The sequence below is a fragment of the Alternaria atra genome, assembly GCF_907166805.1.
Source record: "Alternaria atra isolate CS162 genome assembly, contig: 29, whole genome shotgun sequence".
In the NCBI taxonomy this organism is placed as follows: domain Eukaryota; kingdom Fungi; phylum Ascomycota; class Dothideomycetes; order Pleosporales; family Pleosporaceae; genus Alternaria; species Alternaria atra.
In genome coordinates, this window is record NW_025091327.1 from 2,794,287 (window position 1) to 2,817,040 (window position 22,754).

The 22,754-nt window shown below is 49.0% G+C and overlaps 6 protein-coding genes across 6 annotated transcripts; 2 read left to right on the forward strand and 4 right to left on the reverse strand.

Moving 5' to 3' along the window:
* Positions 1-5,062: 5,062 nt before the first annotated feature.
* On the reverse strand, positions 5,063-6,913 carry ALTATR162_LOCUS9249 (uncharacterized protein; the record flags this gene model as incomplete). The annotated part of the gene is made up of 2 exons (XM_043316882.1): positions 5,063-6,700; positions 6,752-6,913. The coding sequence occupies 2 exons, from the start codon at positions 6,911-6,913 to the stop codon at positions 5,063-5,065; spliced, it is 1,800 nt and encodes a 599-aa protein (XP_043172817.1).
* Positions 6,914-8,989: 2,076 nt separating this feature from the next.
* On the reverse strand, positions 8,990-12,217 carry ALTATR162_LOCUS9250 (uncharacterized protein; the record flags this gene model as incomplete). Its single annotated transcript, XM_043316883.1, has 4 exons — positions 8,990-11,509; positions 11,557-11,837; positions 11,894-11,978; positions 12,035-12,217. 4 exons carry the CDS (start codon positions 12,215-12,217, stop codon positions 8,990-8,992), a joined length of 3,069 nt encoding a protein of 1,022 aa, XP_043172818.1.
* Positions 12,218-12,629: 412 nt separating this feature from the next.
* On the forward strand, positions 12,630-13,903 carry ALTATR162_LOCUS9251 (uncharacterized protein; the record flags this gene model as incomplete). The annotated part of the gene is made up of 2 exons (XM_043316884.1): positions 12,630-12,991; positions 13,039-13,903. The coding sequence occupies 2 exons, from the start codon at positions 12,630-12,632 to the stop codon at positions 13,901-13,903; spliced, it is 1,227 nt and encodes a 408-aa protein (XP_043172819.1).
* Positions 13,904-14,383: 480 nt separating this feature from the next.
* On the reverse strand, positions 14,384-17,053 carry ALTATR162_LOCUS9252 (uncharacterized protein; the record flags this gene model as incomplete). Its single annotated transcript, XM_043316885.1, has 1 exon — positions 14,384-17,053. The coding sequence occupies one exon, from the start codon at positions 17,051-17,053 to the stop codon at positions 14,384-14,386; it is 2,670 nt and encodes an 889-aa protein (XP_043172820.1).
* A 1,460-nt stretch (positions 17,054-18,513) lies between these two features.
* Positions 18,514-19,662, forward strand: ALTATR162_LOCUS9253 (uncharacterized protein; the record flags this gene model as incomplete). The annotated part of the gene is made up of 1 exon (XM_043316886.1): positions 18,514-19,662. The coding sequence occupies one exon, from the start codon at positions 18,514-18,516 to the stop codon at positions 19,660-19,662; it is 1,149 nt and encodes a 382-aa protein (XP_043172821.1).
* A 707-nt stretch (positions 19,663-20,369) lies between these two features.
* On the reverse strand, positions 20,370-22,228 carry ALTATR162_LOCUS9254 (uncharacterized protein; the record flags this gene model as incomplete). The annotated part of the gene is made up of 2 exons (XM_043316887.1): positions 20,370-22,108; positions 22,162-22,228. The coding sequence occupies 2 exons, from the start codon at positions 22,226-22,228 to the stop codon at positions 20,370-20,372; spliced, it is 1,806 nt and encodes a 601-aa protein (XP_043172822.1).
* Between the last annotated feature and the right edge of the window lie 526 nt (positions 22,229-22,754).

Here is a 22,754-nt window from a genome sequence, read left to right on the forward strand (position 1 = left end):
GCTATCTCACTTATCGCACCTCTACAGCCTCTTAACGTTGTCCCTTACTCGCTGTTAAAGCGCTACTACAGTAATAGGATCTCGCTCTTAGCATACAGCTGCATCTACTATGTTAACAGGAAACGTTCCTACTAGCCCTTAAAGAAGCTTATAAGAAGACGTTTACACTAGAGAACGTTCGCGCAGGCTTTTAAGGTGCTAGACTAGTCCTATATAATCTAGAGGCTGTGTTATTAAAGCTAGATGTGCAGCTGCGTCGCCGACGCTGCCTGCACTAGGCACTGTCGCCAGGAGGCGCAAACACCGCGCAACGCCCGCGAGATAGAGGCGCAATCTACGCTGATTTGAAATTGCATGCAAAACTACTAAGGGTTACTAGTGTTATTAGACGAGCAGGTTAAGCAGCTAAGTAAAGGCGCTTAGCAGATAGCTTATAATATAGTGTTAATGCAAGAGGAAGTAAGAAGCCTTTAAGAAGCCGTTAATACGCTTACAAAGCGCAAGACTCGTAAAGGTAGTACGTACGCGCAGAGGAGACTCTAACTGTTAGTAAGGTATCTAACTTAATTACTAAAAAGGAGGGTAGTAGGCGTAAGGACGGCGAGACGCCTGTAAAGAGGGTACGTGCAGAGAGGCGCTGCGGCCGTTGCAGCGAGGTTAGGCATAATTCTCGCACCTGTAAGGTAGAAAGAGGGGATGTAGATAATAGCGTCGCTTCTAAGTAGTAGTAATTTGTTACCTATAGTACAATATTGTGTTCTAGTGCTACACTACGTTGCTGCGCAGGCGTCGCGCTAGTGTTAGGGTGGCGACCCGCTTGTGTTAGCGACTCGCTTGTAAACCACGTTAATAGACTTATTAAAGTTTTAAGTATCTTATCTATAATACTAACGTGGTTCACAAGCGAGCGCCCCACCCAAGCGAGCGCCCTACAAAACACTAGCGCAGCGCACGCGTAGCGACGCAGTACAACACTACAACAAATTATTATACTTTACACAATAATGTAGCATTATTTCGAAGCGTCGCTATTATCTATATCTAATATTTCTACCTTACAGGTGCGGGAGTTGTGTCCAATCTCGCTGCAACGGCCGCAGCGCCTCTCTACGCGCACCCTCTTCGCAGGCGTCTCACCCTCCTTATAACTACTACCCTCCTTTACAGCAATTAAGTTAGATACCTTACTAACTATTAGAGTCTCCTCTACGCGTACGTACCGCCTTTTGCGAGTCTTACGCTTTGTAAGCGTGTCAACAGCGTCTCGAAGGCGACCTATTTCTTCCTGCACTAACACTATATTATAAGCTATCTGCTAAGCGCCTTTACTTAGCTGCTTAACCTGCTTGTCTAATAAGCTTGCTAGTAACCCGCAGTAGTTTTGCACGCGATTTCGAATTAGCGTAGATTGCGCCTCTATCTCGCAGGCGTTGCGTAGTGTTTACGCCTCCTAGACGACAGTGCCTAGTGCAGGCAGCGTTAGCGTACGCAGCTGCACATCTAGCTTTGATAACACAGCCTCTAGGTTATATAGGACTAGTCTAGCACCTCGAAAGCCTGCGCGAACGTTCTCTAGTGTAAAGGTCTTCTTATAAGCTTCTTTAAAGGCTAGTAGGAACGTTTCCTTATAAACATAGTAGATGCGGCTACGTGCTAAGAGCGAGATCCTATCGCCGTAGTAGCGCTTTAACAGCGAGTAGGGGACAACGTTAAGAGGCTGTAGGAGGTGCGACGAGTAAGATAGCATGTAGAGAGCGATAATCTTGTTCTCCTTACAGTAGTCCTGGAATTCTGTTAAGCAGTAGCTCTTATAGCCGTTGATAATAAGCATCCTGTACGCCCTAGCAGAAGACGCCTTCGTATAGGCATTAAAGTGCTTAAGCTACATAAGCGCGAGGTCGTTATTGATTAAGCTAGTAGGAGAGACAGCGATAATCTAATTACAAGGTAGATCTGCGAACTAGGAGGTAATAAGGACCTTGCCTGCAAAGATGAGGAAGGGTAGGATAACGCGCCCCGTCGCAGCGACGCCTTGTACTAGGGTAACCTACTCGCGATTACTAGGCTGTAGTTTCTTCTATTTCCTAGGTTTCTCTAAGCCTGTAACAATAAGCTAAGAGGATATCTTGCCTATTATAAAGCCAGACTTATTAAAGTTCTAGGTATCCTTATCTACAATACTATACTTTGCCTTTATTGATTAAACTAGGCTGAACTAAGGCTGGATAATTGCTGGGTCCTCGCAGGCAGCTCGCTGGCGATCGTACGGACGGCTCTATCGCGTGCGCAGCTCAGGTGTACGCTTAATAAAGTTATCAATCTAGTTCTTGCCCGTAGGCTTCCTACCACGCTCCCTTAGCAGTCTATCCGCTATATCTTATACGTGCGCCTTTGAGGGCGGTATTCTACGTAGACTCTCTTCAAGTACACGCTGTACAATTGCCTCCTCTTCTAGCTTAGTAAGGCGTTTTAAGTTTAGCTCGCAATCGCGTCAAGGGCGCTTTCCGTCGCAGCGCCGCTGTATCGTCCTTTAGGGAACGTTGTAGATTGCCTCAGCGCGTCGTAGGCTTTTTACTTAGCTGCTTTGAACATTAGAGACAGCAAGCTGTACGTCGCCTTTAGTATAGAGTCTTAGAGCTTAGTGTTGTTGTAACATTGCGTGTTGTCGCTGCGCGTGCGCTGCGCTAGTGTTTCGTGGGGCGCTCGCTTGTGAACTACGTTATATTCTACCTTTGCTAATTAAATAAGCGTAAACTAGGGCCTAATAACATCTAAGTTTTAAAAGATAGCTTACTAGTAGTTATATAAATAGCTTAATTACGTTTATAGCCTATGTATACGCTTAATAAAGTTATTAACTTAGTTCTTACTTATAGGCTTTCTATTACGCTCTCTTAGTAGTCTATTAGCTATATCTTTTACGTATGCTATTAAGCGTAGTACACCGTGTAGAGATTTATCTAGTATACGCTACATAATTAACTCCTCCTCTAGCTTTGTAAGGCGCTTTATATTTATCTTATAGTTGTGCTAAGAACATATCTTAGCGCCTTAGTCTTGGAGCGTAGATTAAAGGACTTAGTAAACTACTACAGCGTGTCTTACAGTTTAAATCTACTTAAATCTACTATTAGAGATAGTAATATATATATCTTCTTTAGTACAGGTCTTTTATAGGTTACGTTATTAAGTTATAACGCGTTATTATTGCATAGGCATTTTAGTAGGGTAAAGTAGCTAGCTTATTTAGGTAGCTAACTTCGTTATAAACTACGTTATACTAATAAGTATTACGCTCTTATTTAAGCGTAAGTAATATTAAGAGAGTTCTAATATAGTGTTCTAAGTATTCTTTAACTAGTGTTACTTGTTTATAGGTAAACTACTTATAGTCAAACGTCATTAGCTTATAAATACTTAGTTATATAACTATAGCGTAGTTACTATACTACAATTCTGTAATTATATTAAATACTCCTTTAAAGTACTTAGTCTAACCCTAGGTATTCTTTAGTTTAGATTACAACAGAGGGCAATTATATACGTATACTAGAGTTGTATTAAATAGAGAAGAGACCTATAAGTAGCTATAGTTCTAAAGATTATATAGGAGGTAGTAGCTTAGCGTATCCTCTAGCTAGGCTTACTTATGCAGAATCTAGGTGCTAACTAAGGCATCTAGATTCTACGGACCGTGCGCCTTACGCACGTGACTAAGACATTATCTAGGATTCACTTATTAGACTCTAGCCTATCACAGTAACAACTGTCTACAACTTCGCAATAGCTAAGGTATCTTCCTAGCTTATGCGATCTGCTATCTCTAATCGCTCTCTGTATTAGGTTTCTAGCATTATAAATAGTAAATGTCTTGCGTAGGTATGATGATTTTGCAGGTGGCGCATTGCGCGATCTAGCGCACTTCGCGCACGGACATATATTACAGCTCCTTGAGCAAAGTGACTCATACGCCCTACGTGTGGCATGCGCAGCGTTACAGAGACTTTCTGACTCTCACAAAGAATTCAATTACTACATCCACAGCGCGTGATTTGCTATGACACGTACGGCACTCTTTGTGATCGATATCCAAGTTGGATTGGCTCAAAATGCAACGACCGAAATACCACACGCGGATCGAATCCGAGAAGTTGGAACTAGGATCCTACAAAGAGCATGTCAAATAATCGACTCGGCTATCGAACGTGGAAGAGTACCAGATTTGGAGATTGTGTTTGTGCAACATGAGGAGGTTGCAGAGAAAGGAACTTTATAAAAGGGAGCAAACCCTGGGAGCTCGTGTTCGAGCCACGAGACAATAACAGATGGGAAAGATTAGTGTCAAAAGATATTCGTGAGTGATTTCGAGCGTACGATTTTTGGTGTTCATTCTGCTTAATTTGACAAACGCTCTTAGGCGATGCATTCGAGTCCAACCCTCAGCTCACAGTTCAACTGAAAAACGAGGGTGTAGAGACGATTGTAGCTTTTGGAATACAAAGTGAATGCTGCGTGCTTTCGACTTGCAGAGGTGCGCTAGCCTCTGGATTCAATGTCGTCTTGTTAGAAGGTGCACACTCTACTTACGACATCGATGGCAAGCTAGCGGGGGCCATTGAAGGAGAGGTAGAGTCTCAGCTTGAGAGGGCCGGCGCTAAGGTAGTGCCCTGGGAGTCATGGAGGTTATCAGCTTCATACATGTGATGATAGTTGATCAGTGTACAAACGCGCTCTTGTCTATTTGATCTATCAGCCCTGTAATATGCGAGGAGTATTACAACAGATTAAGGGTTTAATACAGTATATAACCGCCCTTAGCCTTTGCGAGTAATTTCGTGCTGTTGCGGCTTAACTACTATGACAGCCTATATATTGTAGACCACAACATCTAAACTATACATAATCATCTCCTGGAATTGCTACTTTGTCTATTTGTGTAGTGTATGAAGATTGAGAGCACTGCGGCAAGCAGATGGCTGTGGTTGTGCTCTTCCAGTACGCCACTACCAAACAGCGTAACCGCCGCTGACTCGATTTCTTTTTCTTCTGATGTAAATGGCTCTTAGACATACTTCCTCCCCTTCTTCAGTGGCGTATGATCTCCTTCCATTTGTCCAATTGCCAAACTCCCAGTCTCGTTGTCTTTCTCTACGTCTTTCAATCGTATGCGCACGTCTTTCAGGTACCGCGACCGCTCCAATGCGTCGAGGTGAGTCCCTGTTGTTGGTAGGGCTAGATAAGTACTTTCTCGTGTTGACAGACTGGAAATGTTCATGAGTATGTCCGGGCCGCGTAAGAAAAATGTCCGGAGGTAGAAGGGGATCAAGCTCGCTGTGATCAGTACTGTTGACGAGACCATGAGGGTTATGACCCAGCCCCAATGGGCTTGGAAAACCTCCGTGTCACTACGTTTTGTGCCTCTGCTGTACCATGCTCTCGCTAGATAGGCTAATTCGACACTATACCTAATTGTGTAGATGGGTTTCGTGCCATTTTGGCCACCGTGTTCTGTCATGTCCTGGCTCCCATCCTGATATTTCCATGAGGTCGTATTGTCTGCCCAAACTGTAACTTCGTTGAGGCCACTTGTGAGCACATTCTTGCCGTTCATCGCTGCCCAATACGTATTCAGCATTTGGCCAAGTCGTATTGCGGCTTTGTGGGGAGGAGGCTGTGAGGGTTGTCCAAAGTTATCCGGACTGCTTCTTGGGTCTTCAAGGTTGTATAGGTAACCTCTAGAGAAAAGCTGCGATGACGACAAGATCGCTTTCTCCCACATCGTTCCATTCAAACCGTATTCTAGCCCCAATAGTGTGTAAGCTACTGGCGGGTGCTTGAGGCGAGAACGTCTGACCAACGGTGCTGCACAAGCAGCGTATGTAGCACACGACACCGCAACTTCGACATATGTTGTCTCGATGGTACAATTCAAGGCACCAAACGTTGCCCATTTCAACGTGAAAGCAAATGGTTTTAGATCGTCAGCAGGTATTCTGGCCCGTTCCGTCGTATCTTCGTTCCAAGATAAATTCCCAAACCGACTTTCATTGTGATTGAACTCAAAGTGGACATCATCCGGGGTTGAGGAATTGTCGCAGTTGAGATGAAAGTACATAGCTTCGATCGTGGCTGCATAGTCAATGTACTCCATCGAGTCCATACCGCTCATCGGAATACCAATCAGAGAGCTATAATCGTCTCCGGTACCATCACTCGCCTTGTACCAGCCTTGGTCGTTTGGAGTCGACGTGTTTTCATAGTGTTGGATCCTGGGAACTTCGATATGACCCCATGCATCACGCGGAGAGCCTTTTTGGGTTGCTGAGCTAAGAAGGGCAGCCACAAACATGCTGTTCAAGATCGACTCGCTTGTTCCTCCATCGGGAACCCACATCTGAGGCCCGGGGGCAACATAGAGATACGTTGCGTTCTCGGACGTGTCCCTTGACCCAAACTTTATCTGCCGAAAGGAGGATTGACCACCCACGGGAGATAGCATCCAGATGGCGATTAGGCCAAGGCCAGCATAGCTGACCATCCGTAAGTGGAATTGCGAAACAACAGTACTAGTAAGTGATGTACTACCAGCTAGTATGTCTAGAATAGCGATACGTTGGCCCGTCTCAAGCCCCCAAAGCAGGATCGCATGTGTGGCTCGTCCAACGACAGAGGCAAAAAGTATGGGATACATTGTCGGGCCCTAGATCTGGTCAACGGGCTGATGTTGGCGTCTGATCACATGCGCACTTACCCATTTTGAAGCTTGCTCGAGCCTCTCAGCTGCTTGTCGATGAAAGCTTGTGGGCTTCTGATCGTACAAGACGACGCACCAAGCGAAAGCGAGGAAGGCGATTGAAACTGCCAGCAGAGCCATATCGACAATGACGTACCAGATCATCGACCCGATGGGCATCTTAACTGGCTGCGGTGATGTCGGCCAACCCCGGAGCGGTTCCAGACCCTTCTCTCGTAGAGGGGCATGGGGAAGTACCGGGTCTGGGATGGTGCTCTGGTCTGTTTCATGTACGCTAAGTATGCCACTTTCCGAATCTGAAGCCGCTGGCTCATCGCGATAAGAGAAGTCTAGCAAGGATACATTGGTGCTGAGTTGCGAGTCGAACGAAAGTCGCCCTGATTGACGATGGAATCGCGTTCGATGTCGGATGTGCTGTACCGGTGTTCATTCAAATGGGTGGTAGTCATGGCGAGAATGTGAAAGGAGAGATGAAACACAAAACATTTGTGTATTCTGGGTGCGAGTAAAAGCTGAGCTTCTTACGAGGCTATGTAGTCCCGGTAATGATGCATATCTAAATGTGGAGCTATGCGAGTGCATCTGAGGAACTGATTGGGCAACTTATATGTCTGTGTGGCATGATATTGTTACACAGCAGCGCCACCACTGCTCTTCCTGTCTAACGAGAAGGTACCCAACCTTGGCAGACCCAGGAACTCTACCTCGAGGGGCCACTGCAGCGACATAGAATTAAGCATCGGGCGCAGCCACAAGAACTTGCAGCTGAGAACTAGTACCTTCTTGTTGCCGTTAGTTGTCAGTAGGTGGTCGTTATTTGCAATCTGGGTATACAATCGTAAGTGTGACTCGTATGCCGAGTCAAGCATAATTCATTGCGTGGGAAGCATATATGATTTAACATGCCCTTGGTCCATAAATCCGGTACTGATGTAGACCTTTCTCGTTCACCACGAAGCTTTGATGGGTAAGCCAAGAACGCGCAGCGATTGTGACGTTCGAATATTCCTCCTATCACGGCCTATGGCCCCCACCCAAGCAAAGCTTAGATATAGCGACTCATCCGAACAAGGCTCGCTGCTTTGGAGACCACAGTTGGTCTGAGAGGCTGCGCACACCCGTATCACATTTCCGCGTGGCTGAGGCTAGAATATGCGCCGGCAATTCAGGAAGATACGCCCTCGTGGTCTCTTGAGTTCGATACTTCCATCATTACAATTGTACCATACCCCAAAGCACAAAACCAATGACTGTTAAGATACAAACCCCAGGCCCCAGCAGCCCCGAAGATAACATCTCTATCCTCGTTCGATGCGTCCAGGATATATCGGAGGAGGGTGTGAGAGAGTATGCGTGGACTTTGCGAGCAAGCTACGATACATGAGATGAGAGGAGGTTCGCCGATGCCTCTGAGGCTGGCAAATCTGCCGAGCTTGTGCACGTGACGGTATGTGCCGTCGGACGCGTGCAACACCCGTGGACGCGTCACACACAAATCTCCGAGGAATCGCATTCCGATACCAAACCTTCAACTCTAGTATCCATATGGTGTTCAACGCATCTTGCGTTCATTGTCTTGCACAACTGCTCTTCTTCTTACCCCACTTGCACTGCGAGAACCGAATATGGGCTACACCACGCTACTAACTCTTCTTTCTCTCCTATCAAATTACTATTGCTGTACTCCTAAGACAGCGATAGCCCGTCAATAATAAGGCAACTCGCGGCATTAGATCTCAAATGGATAGAACAGTGAATACAAGGAACGAACCTAGACAGCGACACTTTATCGTACTCTACTTTTCCCCTGTCCCTACTCTCTGATTGACAGATTGTGACCAACCAAGGGATTATGAAACGAACCTACATTTACCACCGATATATTAACTTTGCTCCACTCGAACATATTACTTACAAGTGCACCGCCCACTGAATACTTACGCACCTACTTTCTACAAGTACTTTTACAGCGCGCTTCACTTCAACAGCAAACAACACCTTCAAACTACTCCGAATTTTAATCAAAAGGCAAAGATCGCTATTAATGTCCATTTTCATCTCATGGAAGGAAGAAGAAAGGAAGAACTGCACAAGCTTCCGGTATTGAACTCCGCCAACCCCACCACCGTCCTTGAGACAGGCGCAGTAAAGAAGAGCTACTCCCAACGAATCCATAATCTTACATGCTCTCCTGGGAAACCACCCCCGACTTCACTCCCCTTCAGCAATCTGCGCTTAACGTTTGCGCTTCTTAGCCTTGCCATCATCCTCGTCGTCATCATGAGCAGCCTCCTTATCCTTCCTCGCCGCCTTTTTGTCAAGCTCGTCCCAGCTCTCACCCTCCGAGAACTCATCTTCAGAGCCCTCGTCGCTCATCTCCTCGGATGCATTCTCGTCAAAGTCACTCTCATCAGAACTCTCATCCGAGATGGCGAGTTCAGATTCCGAGACCTCAAATGCGGATTCCTCTTCCTCCTCGCCATCGCCCTCGTCGTCTGTTTCGCTGGACAAGAACGACCAACCGCCATCGGCGAAGAACTGATGCGGATCACTCGTTACGGTCTTCATGATGGTCGCCCAGTTCAAGTTGAGTGGGCCCTCGGTGAAGGGAATATCGACTGAATCGAGCCAGTCCTTGACGGGGTCAAGGGACTCCACTGGGATGGTGTTGATGTGAACAGGAGGGCGATTATAGTCCTTGAATACAACCACCATATCAAAGTTCCTCAGACCAAACTGCACACGTTCAAGATGCACGATTTCAATCTCAGAAAGTGTAAGACAGGTGAATGGAGGCTCGGTGAGTTGGACCAAGCAGTCGGTTGTGGGTTGCACGAGAACGGAAGATCGCGATGGGACACCGTTGAAACCAAGCTCGCGGTATGGGATGTCGACGCTCACGTTCTCGTTGCGCGCCGCGTCGGCGATCTTCTCGGCAAAGTTTTTGAACTCCTTGTCGAGAGCTGCACGGCGCCTTCGCTCCTCTTGTTCTTGCTCAAACTCTTCTTCGTCACCGAACTTGTGGCGGCGCTTGCGGTTACCCGTCTCGTCGAACTGCATCTCTGTAGCTTCTCGAACGAACTGAACATCCTTGGTCTTCTTCTTGCCGAGCATGATCGGGTTCTTGAGATGCACGTGGATGATGACGATGAGTTCGTGTTGTGATGGTTGGAAGAACAGGTGCTTCATGTTGCTGAATAAGACATCGATCTTGGCTGTGCCGTTGCCGTGGACGTATCGTAGACCATTTTGGTGAATCTCGACACTGCCGGGGATGCGCTTACCGTCGAGCGCCGGGCGGATGAAGATGAGGTCGAGCATATGAGGCTTGCGGGTCTTGAGTGGGATGAGCTTGTCCTGCTCGACGACGTCCTCCATCTGCTTCTTCTCAGTCTCCCTTCGTACGACATCCTTCTTCAGCTCTGTGATGTCCTTAGTGATCTGGTCGATGCGATCAACATCGTGCGACTTGAAAGTCAAACTACGAATGAAGTGCGCGTTAGGGTCCTCGAAGGGTTGATCATCTTTGCGGCCTACACCTTGACCTGGCGAGAGGAAGTTGATACGGAGGGATGTAAAGTCTGCCTCGGGAGTGTGCGACGCGTTTTTGATGGTGTGAATGTGGAAGGGTACAGGTCGACCCATGATTGGCAGAAGAACGGTGAGGTTCTTCTTGTCAACGACAATCTCCAAGTTGGCGACCGAGTTAGGGAACTGGTTGTCGCGCTTGTACGACTCGAACTTCTTGAACTTCTTCTCTTCAGTACCGTTCAGAGACTTTGCGCCTTCGCTGTACTCGGCAAGACCCTGCTCCTGCTTCTTGGCGTGCAACTCTCTTTGATGTTGTCTCCGTTGCTCCTCCTTTTCAGCATCCTGGTTTGTTGTTCGCTCGTGTCGGGTACGGGTCTTGGTAATGTTCGTCTGCGCAATAGCGGGGCGCTCCTTCTTCACTTTGGGCTTCGCTTCCTCCTCTTCGTCGTCGAAAAAGAACGAGACGGCATCCAAATCTGAAGTGGTGTCCTTGGTGAAGACCGCGCAGTCGGCCGAGCTGACGCGGACGGTGTCTACCAAGACGAGCGAGTAGTTCTTGCTTTTCTTGTCCTGTGGTTTGCTGTTCTCCAGGTCTTGTAAACCAGTCTGAACGACTAGAGTCATGCCGTCTTTCAGGACACGAGTGTTTTTGCCGCTCAGGAGGAGAGAAGAGTCCTTGTTCTCAGTACCGATACCGTAACCAACGTTCTTGGGGAAGTGCTTCTCCCACTCGGGCTTCTTCGACTTGAGATGTGCCAGGGCTTTGTTGTAAACATCCTTGGCCACAACGCCATCCTTGATCGACTTGATGACCAAGTCGTGAATCGCCAAAAGCAGCTTGTAGGCGGTCTCCTGCTCCTTGTTGGGGCCAACCATGAAAGTTCGACCAATCATGGCACCATATGTCTGGTAGCGCAGGCCGAGGACCGAAATGATGACGCCCGCGTGCAAGTTGTTCTCGTCAGGTTCGGCAGCAAACTTCAGGTCGTACGAGCCACCACTCTGGATTGTAGGCTGGAGACACCAGTCCAATTGCATCGAGTCGAAAGTCTTGGAGAGCTTCTGCTTCTCAAAGAACTTGGCATCGTCGATCTTGTTGGAGACCTTGTCGGCTAGGGCGCGATGGGAGATCTTCTTCTCGGAATCGAGGATATCGGACATCTCCTCGACGAAGTAATTGGACATGAGGGCGCTCGAGGCTCGCGCGGCATCGCGGATAGTTCGCTGCAAGATTAGCTGCGCGCAGTGCGGGGATGTGGCTTCAAGCTTACCAGTTCTTTCTCGTCCTTGACAGACAAGGCAGCGTTGGACATGATGGAAGCCAGATCTACCTGGTCTTCCTCCTTGAAGCCAGCCTCGTCGAACGCAGCCTTCCACTCGTTTGCGAAGGCGTTGTTGGCATTGTCCTTTTTCAGCACCGCAACCTTCTTGCCGGCCTTCTTCATCGTCTCGAGACATGTCTGGAACTGCTTCTTGTTCTCTTCGGCGTCCTTGCCCCGCACAAGAATCTCAACAGGCACCTTGCCACCCTTGAGCGGCTCTAGGTAGGAAGCTGCATCACCTGCATTAGCAAATATTGCCAATTTCAGGCAGCCGCGGCTGACTCACCCTTCTTCTTGGTTGTGACGATCTGGAGGAGGTCGGGGGTGAGGATGAAGAGCGTCGCAGGGAACTCGTAGCCTAACAGCCATAGCTATGGGGGGTGTTGTCAGCTCAGTGTCCGTCACATGTCAATATGCGCAATCTTACCTGGAACGCTGCTGGCTTCAAATAGATGCCTGGCTCACTCGCCTTACCCACCAGCGTCGCGATCGAGCTTGCGCCCTGGAAAACCTGGTCGCCGGAGCGCTTGTCGGCCTTCCATTTGGTGACGAGGTTGTTGAGGCGCTCGTGGAAGAGCGCCTTGTCGATGACAATATCGTTCTCCGCCATGTTTGAAGGTGCGCGAAAGAGAACCTCCAAGTAAGTTGACTGGGCTGGGAGGTGGAGGTGGAGGAGAGAAGGCGACAGTAGGAAAAGTCGCGAAGGATGATGCGACGCGAGGTACGCGCTGGATGGGCCGTGCACCTATCAACTCCACAACCGCACTAGTGCCCTTCAATTCACCTTGGAAGTTTGGAGTGGCACCAAACCCCACGTCCTGGTCAGTAGCTTATAGGCAAAAGTCGAATTTCTCCCTTTGTTTCGATCTCCATTGTCTTTTCTGTATTGTATATCCAAAGGTGGAAAACGACGTCACTCCTGCCCGACCTGTGACCATCCCACGCGGCGCACCTTCACCTTGTAGCCCACCAACACCCCCGCCCATGCGCCCGCAAACCTCATTCACCTCCCATGCTATGCGATGACGACCGGCTCCAGTCTCCGCGCTGGGGTCTCCCTCCGAAGCGATTTTACCAATGACACAACAACCCCCGAATCCTCACAGGCACCCAACAAAGCACCAGCGACAGGTGTGCAGGCCGCTGGTATGCGAGCCGTAGCAGCGCGAATGGTCGCCTTTTACTTTCGAGCCCCAGTAAAGGCCTTTTTCCGGGGCAGAATAGATTACATGAGCTATGCAAGAGCTATCAATCCTCATGTTATGGCGGATGCGAAGTGGTCATGGAGAATGACTACGCCTGCGGTACTGGCACATGCTATACGGACTGAGGGATGGGGTTTCATACCGAAGCAGGTGTTGCCTCCTTTAATGGCTAACACATGGTATGGATTCCGTGTTCCATGGGCATGCACATGTTGACAGTGAATAGCATCGGTGCAGTGTTGTATACGGCATATCTCCACAGTCTCTCCGCGCTTCATGAGCCCTCTTCATACCAGACCAAACGCGTCTACCCTCCGCCACCTCCCTCTGTGACCTTCACTGCTGGCTTCATCGGGGGAAGCATACAGTCTGTCATCGCCGCCCCCTTCGACGCACTACAAACCCGTTTCCGCACCGCCGACATCCTCGAAGGCCGTCATAAAACCATGTGGCACTACGCCGGTTACAAACTCCGCTCTATCGGCGTCCAAGGAATCTTCGCAGGCTGGTCTCTGAGTTTCATGAAAGACGCGTTCGGCGCCGCAGTCTTCTTCGGCACCTTCGAGACGGTCAAGAGCCAAGCTTACCTCGAATTTGTCACACGATACTACGGTAGTCGGACGCGCGATACCTTGCTGGAAAAGTCCATACCCTATCTTCAAGAGGATCACGACGATCGTCCCGTCATCCGACCCCATTACATGCTCGAACCCATGTTCCTCCTCCTAGCAGGCGTCTCCGCATCCATCACCTCTCAACTCATCCAACACCCCCTCACCGAGATCCAAGACGTACATTACCGCCGACTAGAAGCCCTCGACTTCCAAGCCCATCAAGACAATAAGCCTTCGCATATCGTACGACGATACTACCACGCCTACGAAGAAACCTTCGCACAGTGCAAGATACTAGCGAAACGTGCTGGGGGCTGGAGAAAATATCTCTACAGAGATTTCTTCATGAGTACAATCAAGCAGGTTCCTAGTACGGCTGCTGGTCTCATCGTTTTCGAAATCGTGCGGAGGAAGTACTCCTTCGAGAATGAGGAGGTCATGATCAATCATGAAGACGCTAGAATACTGTTGACGTGAGAGGATGAAGAGCACGAATTACTCGATTCGCATTGGGCGCTACTCGCACATGATACCCAGATATAGACTGACAAGATTCATAGACTTTGTATATTTGTATAGAAACTCGTACATAAGATAACAATTCGCAACGCATTACCACCCCACCGAACTCTACCCTCATGTTACAAATCTTGCTATCAAAGTAGACTGTCTCAGCGTACATGCCCAGCTAACTCCCCCTCTCTTTCCGCTCTCTCCTTTTCTCTTTCCGCTCTCTCCCACTCCCTCTCTGCCTCTTCCATCCTCTCCTTCAATTTCCTCCCCAGCCCCCACATCTCCAGCCCCAACACCCACCACACCAGCCTTCGTCCTAGATGCCACTCGCCAAGCAAAAACTCTGCTTGTTCGACCCTGTAGCATTTCGCATCAGTTCCCATGTCTCACAAATGCTTCATTTTCTGTGGCCACACGGCAAAGGGAGTTTTCACTTCAACAAACTTACAAGAACTGGACGAAGATAAATCCAATAACACACCAGCAGAAGACACCAAACTGCCTGTTTTGAGCGTCTGAAAAAATGCTCCCTGCGCTTGGTGTTGCATGTAGCGGTCGCGCAGCGGTACCAGACGTCTCGTTCTTGTTGTTCAAAGAGGACGGCAGAAAGGCGCGCCAACATCCCAACCCCACAGCCATGGGTACAGTACTGGGGAGACCGTCGGGTGCGGTCATGATGGAAGTGCTAAATTGGGGGCAGTCCGGGTCCCAAATTATCGGCTCTGTGGGTATAGAGGCTTTGGCTGTTGGTGCGGGAGTTGGTGCGTGAAGCGGTGATGATGTTGTTGTTGTTGTGGGGGGGAATTCAAAAGATACGCCGGCAGCAAGTGAGGGGATGTTTGCTTTGGATTTGTGAGAGAAGGGCATGGTTGAGGGGTCATTGTCAAGGTCATCGCCATTGTCTTCAGGTGGAGTATCGTCGATTGCCTTGAATGTGGGTGTGGGTTCCTCAGCGTCGTCTGCAGGGTTACTCTTTGTCGGTGTATTCTCGTCGTTGACGTCTGCAGATGTGCCTGTAGTTGGAGTGGCGTCGGCATCGTCATCGTGGTCTGCAGAAGTCTTGGTATGTGATGATTCACTCTTGGTAGATGTGGGTTCCTCGTCTTCATCGCCATTGTCTTCCATGTCAGGCTCAGCTTCTTCGTCTGGTGTCTGTTCTTCGTCGGCTGCATTTGCTTCTCCCTCATCTTCATCATTTACATCATCATCGTCGTCTTCCATCTCGTCATCTTGCTGCTTGTGCGCTAATTCCGTTGCAAGTGCCTCCTCATATTTCACTCTAGTTGTATCAGCAATGACTCTGGTAGGTTCTTTGTCCTCCACAGCGATATTGAAGAACTCCTTCTTTTCCTGCTCTGGCTCGTCATCTGGACCACTGCCTTTCATTCTTGAGTTGAGGACTTCCGTGGAACGAACTTTATTATCTCGGCGCCAGAATAGAAAAGGTGACGTGAGTCGCTTCATCGCAGCGTTAGTCGACGGCACTGAGATCCCCGTTGGAGAGGTTTTGCCATGGTCGGAGAGCTGCTTAGTAGAAACGGTGCCTACCCAGCTGTAATAGGAGTTGTAGTTCATGCTCGAGTCCGTCAAATGGGGCACGTGTTCCGCCCCGGTACTCTGCACTGCCGCTGTAAGCGCTACTCTTCTGCCAAGTTTCACAACCCCATTTATAGAGTCGGTAGTCGTAATGGGAGACAACTCGGCACTGTCTGCGGTGAGTGTCGAGTCTGTGGCAGTCTCTAGATATTCGCTGATGTAGGGGTACCACGAATTCATGCTTGATACAGTGAAGAGTTCGTCTGTGCTTGTATCCGGGGTAGTACTGGCAGGGAGTGCAGCTGGTGTGGCTCTAAGCGTGAACGAAGCATCTGAGTCGGTCGATATTGTGTGTGAACCGTGGTTCTTCTTCAGTGATGGTGTAGAACTTGAAGTATCTTCAGTCTGCTCATCCTCGGAAGTTTTGGACTCCGTCTTGGTCGAATGTGAGGTAGTTCTTGTTTCTGACTTGGAGGATTCGACATCCGTGGATTTTCTTTTCGTCAAAGTAAGTGAAGATTCAACTGCATCTGGTGTATCTCCACTGGCTTCGCTCGATAATGACTTAGCTTTGGTCTTGCTGGCAATATCAGTTGCTGAGACTAGGGTGATCAAACTAGGGTCCGAAGAAATCATTGAAGTGGATGCGTGCTTTGCAAACTCGGAGGTCTCCGAACCATCACCATTGTCTTCAGTATACGAGTTTCGAGATTTGGTAGTCGATGACGAAGTGTCAGAGTCAACCTCTGAAGCTGTTGCTTTGGAAGACGTGTGTTTGGATTGTCTCCGTGTACTCTCCGAAGACTCATCACTACTCGAGGTTGTCGTCGCCTTCTCCTTGGACGACGAAGCTGTTGCCCCCGAGCTTTCAGCAGCTTTGCTACTCATTGGGCTGTCGATGTTCTCTGTACTATCAAACTCGAGGCAAAAGCTAGCAACATCCTCTCCGTGAACTGGTATGGCGACTTCCTTTTTAGCGTTTAGAACAGCGAGATACAGTTCACGCACCTTCGGCCCGACGTCCGATCCTCGCTCTACCTGGCCTTCACAGAACGTGGAGGCTGTACTGTTAGGCATATAGACGAAGATGTAGCCTCCAGGCGCAAGAGCAACCCTGAGATTGTAGAGGTTGGCATTTCTAGTGTTGATAGTCCCAAATTCGGGATTCACAGTACGGCCGTGCTTAATGGCATAATTCGAAGATCTGGGTCCGGCCTCCTTCGTATTGAAGATACCAGGCACGCCTGTCACGGGTAGTTGAGAAACCGTCGGCATTTCTCCACCAGGCTTCCTCGGCAGGAGGTATGCTGGTAGTGTTGATGAGGCTGCATAAATACTCTCGTCCTCGACGATCCTCTCGATGGAAGAAGCTGCAGATTTGTTGGAGATTGCGCCTCCGCTCCTACCACAATAGCTCATGTAATTGTTAGACAACCTTTGTACTTCTGTATGATAGATCGTCTTCGTTATTGTCGGTGTCGGACGACCGCTGCGCTCGATAGCGGCTGCTAGCGCAAGGTTGAAAGCAAGAGCATGTATGCTCTGCGATAAAGTCAGCAAGCGGAGAACCGTTTTCATATTGATGCCGCTCTGCGGTGTTGTGTAAGGAGTAGCAGAACAAGGACCGGGAATGATGAGTACCCTATGTATAGTGATGACTTATATTCATTGTTGAAAGGAAATCCTAGTGATGTGTAACTACCTTGAAGCGCGCAGCCATGGAATGTAAAGACTGGATATCATTGGAACCTATGAACCTAGCTGTGAAGACGGAGCGTACTGTCGAAAACCTTGACCAGATGTCATTCGCTCCCTATTCTCGGACGCGTAGGTGATAGATTACTAAATTGGCTAGTGTCGTAGAAAGCAGCGCTTCTTCATAGTTACGGTAGCGTTGTCGTATATGCATGTAAGGTTGCATCGAGAATACTAACGCTTACTTACAATATTTCCTTCCTTATATTAGGTCTACTTTGCTTAATCAAAGCCAAGCCCTAACACTATGCTAGGCATGAAGGTTGACGTTTAAACATGAACAAAATGTACAGGCTAACTCGTAATAGCAAAGTCCCATTCACTTGTAAGAGCAGTGCCTTATCATCGTTCTGGACTTAACCTGGTAGTGGGATTGTATCGGCGAGGCGTAGCCGGTCAACTTGGAAGCCACAAAGGTAACGTAGAGGCTGGCGCGTCTGGCCTTCACTCAGTGGTTATCGATTATCTCCATCACCATATATTCGGCGCTCTTCCAGTCAAGTTTGCAGCGACTCGAATCTGTGCTATATTGTTCGTTCAAGGCTAGGCAAGATTTTTTCACCCAATCTATGGCCTTTGGCTGAAATGCTCTGCTCACTGGCCTGCTTCTCTTGTCCTTACAAGGACTCGGCCATATTGTCTTGGAATATTAGTTCGAATTGGTCCCAGAACTTAGCTGCAGTCCAAGAACCATTTTGCGCTCTGAGCGCTCTTCGGCGGTGAATTTCTTCCGAACTTTTCGGACTGCACCAAGGGGAGTTTCGTGTTGAAGCACAACTTTATTGTAGTCCTAATACGAAGACCAAGTGCCTACCGCTTTCGACGTTGTGTTCCTTACATTGGTGGCGCATTGAGGTATAGGGCAGAGGGGTGCGAGGCTGTGTGGTGTCGAGCTTAAGCATGTGATTAGTCAGCTAGCTCGGCGCGTCCTCCACCGGAACCCGATCATCGGCCGCATCCACCCTCCAGCGCTTCAGCGCATCATAACACAGCACCACCCGCACCCGCTGTGCGCAATCTAGAAGGGGAAACCTTGCGTCTTTGCATGACATAATGCGTACAAGGTCAAGGAGCTGTGTGTATACTGGGTTCCAGTGGGCATGACGGCTTCGTCAAGGCTATAGTAGACCCCTCCATCTAAACCGATGCAACTGCCGAAATAGCTACCTGTGGTATGCAGTAATGCATCCTATACGAACATCGTGATGCTTCGACGACTTTTCTCTCCATATCGTCGTGTTCCCTCTTCCAAAAGCTCTTCCTTTCATCTCTCTATACGCACGATGTCTTCGTTACCCATCAAGCTCGCTGTTCTCGATGACTACCATAACATAGCAGCAAAGCACTTCACCCACATCGACTCCTCCAAAGTCGATATAACCGTATTCAACGACACCCTGCCATCCTACTCGCATCCTCGAACCTCCGATGCCGACCGCAAAGCCCTCGTCGACCGCCTCAAACCCTTCGCCGCCCTATCAACTATGCGCGAGCGCACTCCCTTCCCAGGCGAATTACTTCGTCAGCTACCGAACCTCAACATAGTATTCGCTACGGGTGGAAAGTTCGAAAGCTGGGATCTGGATACAATGAAGGATATAGGTATCACGGTGTGCGCCGCGCCCGGCAAGGGTAGAACAGATGGCAAGGGTAGTGGTGCGTCTCCGCGTTCTTTGCCAATGAAACAAGGTGGTGGTCATCCGACGACACAGCATGTTTGGGCGCTTATATTGGGTCTTGCCCGGAACATAGCCGCGGATGATGCTGTCGTCAAGGGCAAAGGTGTGCCAGCTGGGTGGCAGACTGAACTAGCGATGGGATTACAGGGAAAGACGTTAGGCTTGGTTGGTCTAGGAAGAATTGGAGCGCATGTCGCAAGAGTTGGCGTGCTCGCTTTTGGCATGAAGATTGTGTGTTGGAGCGCGAATCTGACACAAGAGAAGGCTGACAAACTGGCTGAAGAATGCGGCCTGCCGGTGACCGGTGGAGGCATGACTGGTAAGAACGACAAGACATTTAAGGTGGTCGCCAAAGAACAGCTTTTTACATCTTCTGATGTGGTAAGCGTACACTACGTCCTTAGCGAACGATCGAAGGGTGTGGTTGGCACACAGGAGCTGCAGTGGATGAAACCGACAGGACTCCTTATCAATACCTCTCGCGGACCACTCGTGGATGAGAGCGCATTACTGGATACGCTCCGACACGGACGCATACGTGGCGCTGCCCTCGATGTGTTCGACATTGAACCTCTTCCCGCTGATAGCCCATGGCGGAATGAGGACTGGAACGTCAAAGGCAAGAGCCGAGTGTTACTAACGCCACATATGGGGTATGTTGAAGAGGGAACCCTGATGACCTGGTACGAAGAGACAGCAGAGAATCTGGAGAGGCTGGTTGCGGGGAAAGAGCTGCTGCATCGGGTCATTTGATATAGATATCACATTCGAGATATACCGATGTGTTGGAGGCACATCTTCGAGCATTAGTCTCACGTGGCTATTCTACGTAACCACACGCACGACTGTTAGATTTAACATCTACGCTATCAGACTACCTACTGTTGTAATACATATGTGCCCAGGTCCGTTGACATGGTTAATCCCAACTTAGGGTACTCTTCAATTTAGATGGCATCGCAGTTGGGTCGCTTCTTGTTTGAACAGCTCCTGGCCATGAATTCAATGTTAATTCAACAACTTTGAGCTTGCGTGTCGGTCAAGGTTGTGGTGGATAAGAGATAAGTCACCCGCGAATACTATCAGCTCGCCTACGGTATTTCGGGCGACGATGTTGCGCGGAACTGGTGCTGGCCTATAATTGGAACTTTCATGGTGGTTCTTACGCAACCAGAACGGAACTACATAAGTGCTCCCGTCCGATAAAGGAAGTAATCTGAAAGGCCTATGCTTTTGGGAAATTACAATATTGTCATGGGTAGGAACTGCTATATATACTTGCGTCTTCTATGCAGAAACCTGGGTCAGGTCAGCGGTAAACTCCGGACTAACTGGTTCTGCGATGACACATAGCGAGCAGCGAACCACTCTCATCCAACGTTGCCCGCTTGAAATCACGGTCGCAGATGATAGTCGTCGCAACATGCTTCGTCTTGCTTCTTTGTTCTATTCATAAATACTTAAACAAGCTTTAGCGTCCACCGTTTCCACGCACCCGCCCCAAATCTACGATCAAAGTGACTAAGATCTTCCTCTCCCTGCCATATCGCCATCCTTACAAGTCCAACTCTTTCAGCAACTTTCGCCTCTTCATCGACCCAACGAAGCAATAACATATCCACAAAGCCTCTCGGGTTGCGCCACGCATCGGCAATCAAGAACATGCAGAAGTCGTAAGGAAGTGCAGGTTCCAGCGAAGTACTCTGCGGTTGCGCCCCAAAATTCACATTCTCATAGTCCTTCTCCTGCCGACCCGGCCCGCAACAAGAACAGTCGTACGTGTTACTCCTATCAAGAACAATAGTAGGACCACTAAAGCTATCTCTAAATATGTCTTCTGACAACCGAACGAACTCGCTGTGTGTAATACACGTGCCCTCTACAATGATGTAAGAACCTTCTAGAACAGCACCGTAAGGGTTAAACTCGTCTTGCAATACCATGTGATGCTTGATCAATCTCAGCTCAAACATCTCAGCCCATGTCTTCCCTAACTCGTCTGTAGGCGGGAGCAGGATCTCCAGGTGTGATCCCAAGATCGAAGAGCTGACCGCGCCGTTCACGCTTGCCCAACTCCAGCTCGGTGCTGTGTATACTGGCGGCGAAGAAAGAAGAGCCCATGGCCGAGCCCAGTCTAGGCTTGCTGCAAGACGTAGGCTCCAAAGACCGGCTAGGTAGTTGCCGAGTACATAGTTGTGGTTAAGGACTGACGCGACGCCAGCCAGGGCGTGGAGTTTGTCGGTGGGTACAGTTAGCGACCGCGAGGAATACTCGTCAACGCATTGTTGCCATGTTCGGAGCTGATGCAATGACTCTACTGTGATTTTGACCCCGAGATATGAACCGGTGTAGTCGGCCGGTCTCCACCATCCGGGATTCATCACACTTAAAGCCTTTGCCACGTAAGGTTGTAGGTTTGACTTATGAAAATGCCAGTCAACCTGCCCAGAGCCAATCTGCTTGTCACAGATAGCTGATGCTTCAAATTTAAGCCCGTCCGCACATTCCCAGATTATTTGCCGTTTTGTATAGTGCAGGATGCGAGGGGCTAGCATCCTTTCTTGCGCAGTCCAGCCACGAGTAGCCAAAACAGATCTTTTAATATCCCAGTCCCAACGAAGTAGTCTTTGGCGCAAGCAATACTTCTTTCCCTTCCCTAAGACGGGCGAGTAAGGCACACTCCGGTCTGTTAAGATTCCTTTGCTACTATCCTCAGCAACAGTTGCAGAGATCATGAGCGCCGAAAGCCCATAGTATAATGCCATTCTCGCTGCTTCGTGCGCCCAATCCTCAGCATTGCCTTGGATGATGCACAGTGCATCGATCCAGAGGTAGCGAAAGCCTAGTCGCCGCGTGATCTCCATTGCGTCTTTGAAGCTTCTGGGAAGCAGTTCAAGTTGGATGGCTTCTTGATATCGAGCGACTAGTGAGTCTGTAAGTTTTGCGATGCCTTTGTTACCCCAACAGTGAGATAAAATCACGTATTGACCCAACTCGCCGTTGGTGATTCGCAGTCTAGGCGATACAGAAGGATCGGCTGGTATCTCGATAACCCGCTTTGGCAGAGCTACTGGTGTAGATCTAGAGCAGACTGTATGTTTCGTGCACTGGTGTATCCATTGGCTAATCAGATCGAAGCAGCTGCTATCAAGCGGGTCAGTAGGCACTGGCCACCTGCGATCTATCTCTGGATGAAGATCTAGACCAATTGAGATTAGCGAGATGACTGCAGCCTTTTCCAAATTAACGCACCTTGACTTTCCTCTTCAGTGCAGACGTCGAACAGTAGATCGTCAATAGAGTACCTGCGTCTGTCCATCTCATGTGGCGCCCTGACATCTAGCCGCATCGATGCTAAGACAACAGTATGGCCTGATAACTCCGATACGCGACTATTCCAACGATTTGATGTTTGTAGGACCGCGCAGAAGAATGCGCAACCACCGCAACCATCATAATGGGTTCCGAGGCCGTGAGATCTTTCAAGTATGTCGTCATACAGTCCGAGGATCTGATCTGGTGTATTCTCGAGCCCTAGGTCTAATTGCGAGCAGACGCTGCATAGGCTCATGCTCGTTCTTTGCTTGCTGTCCGTTGGGTTGGGAAAGGATTGAAAAGATGGCCGGGTTAAGATTAGCATGACGCGATCTCTCATGTCAGCGGCTATATGGATCCCGTGACAGTTGGGGTCTGAGATTGGAAGCGACCAATCTTATCAGAGACTGCATTTTACCATGCAAACGCAGCAATAAATTTTCCATGAGGTTTTGTTGGAGAGAACAAGACTAGTTGAGGAGACTCGAACAGCAGAGCCACAAGTTGGGGTTGCGCGTCATGGCTTGCAC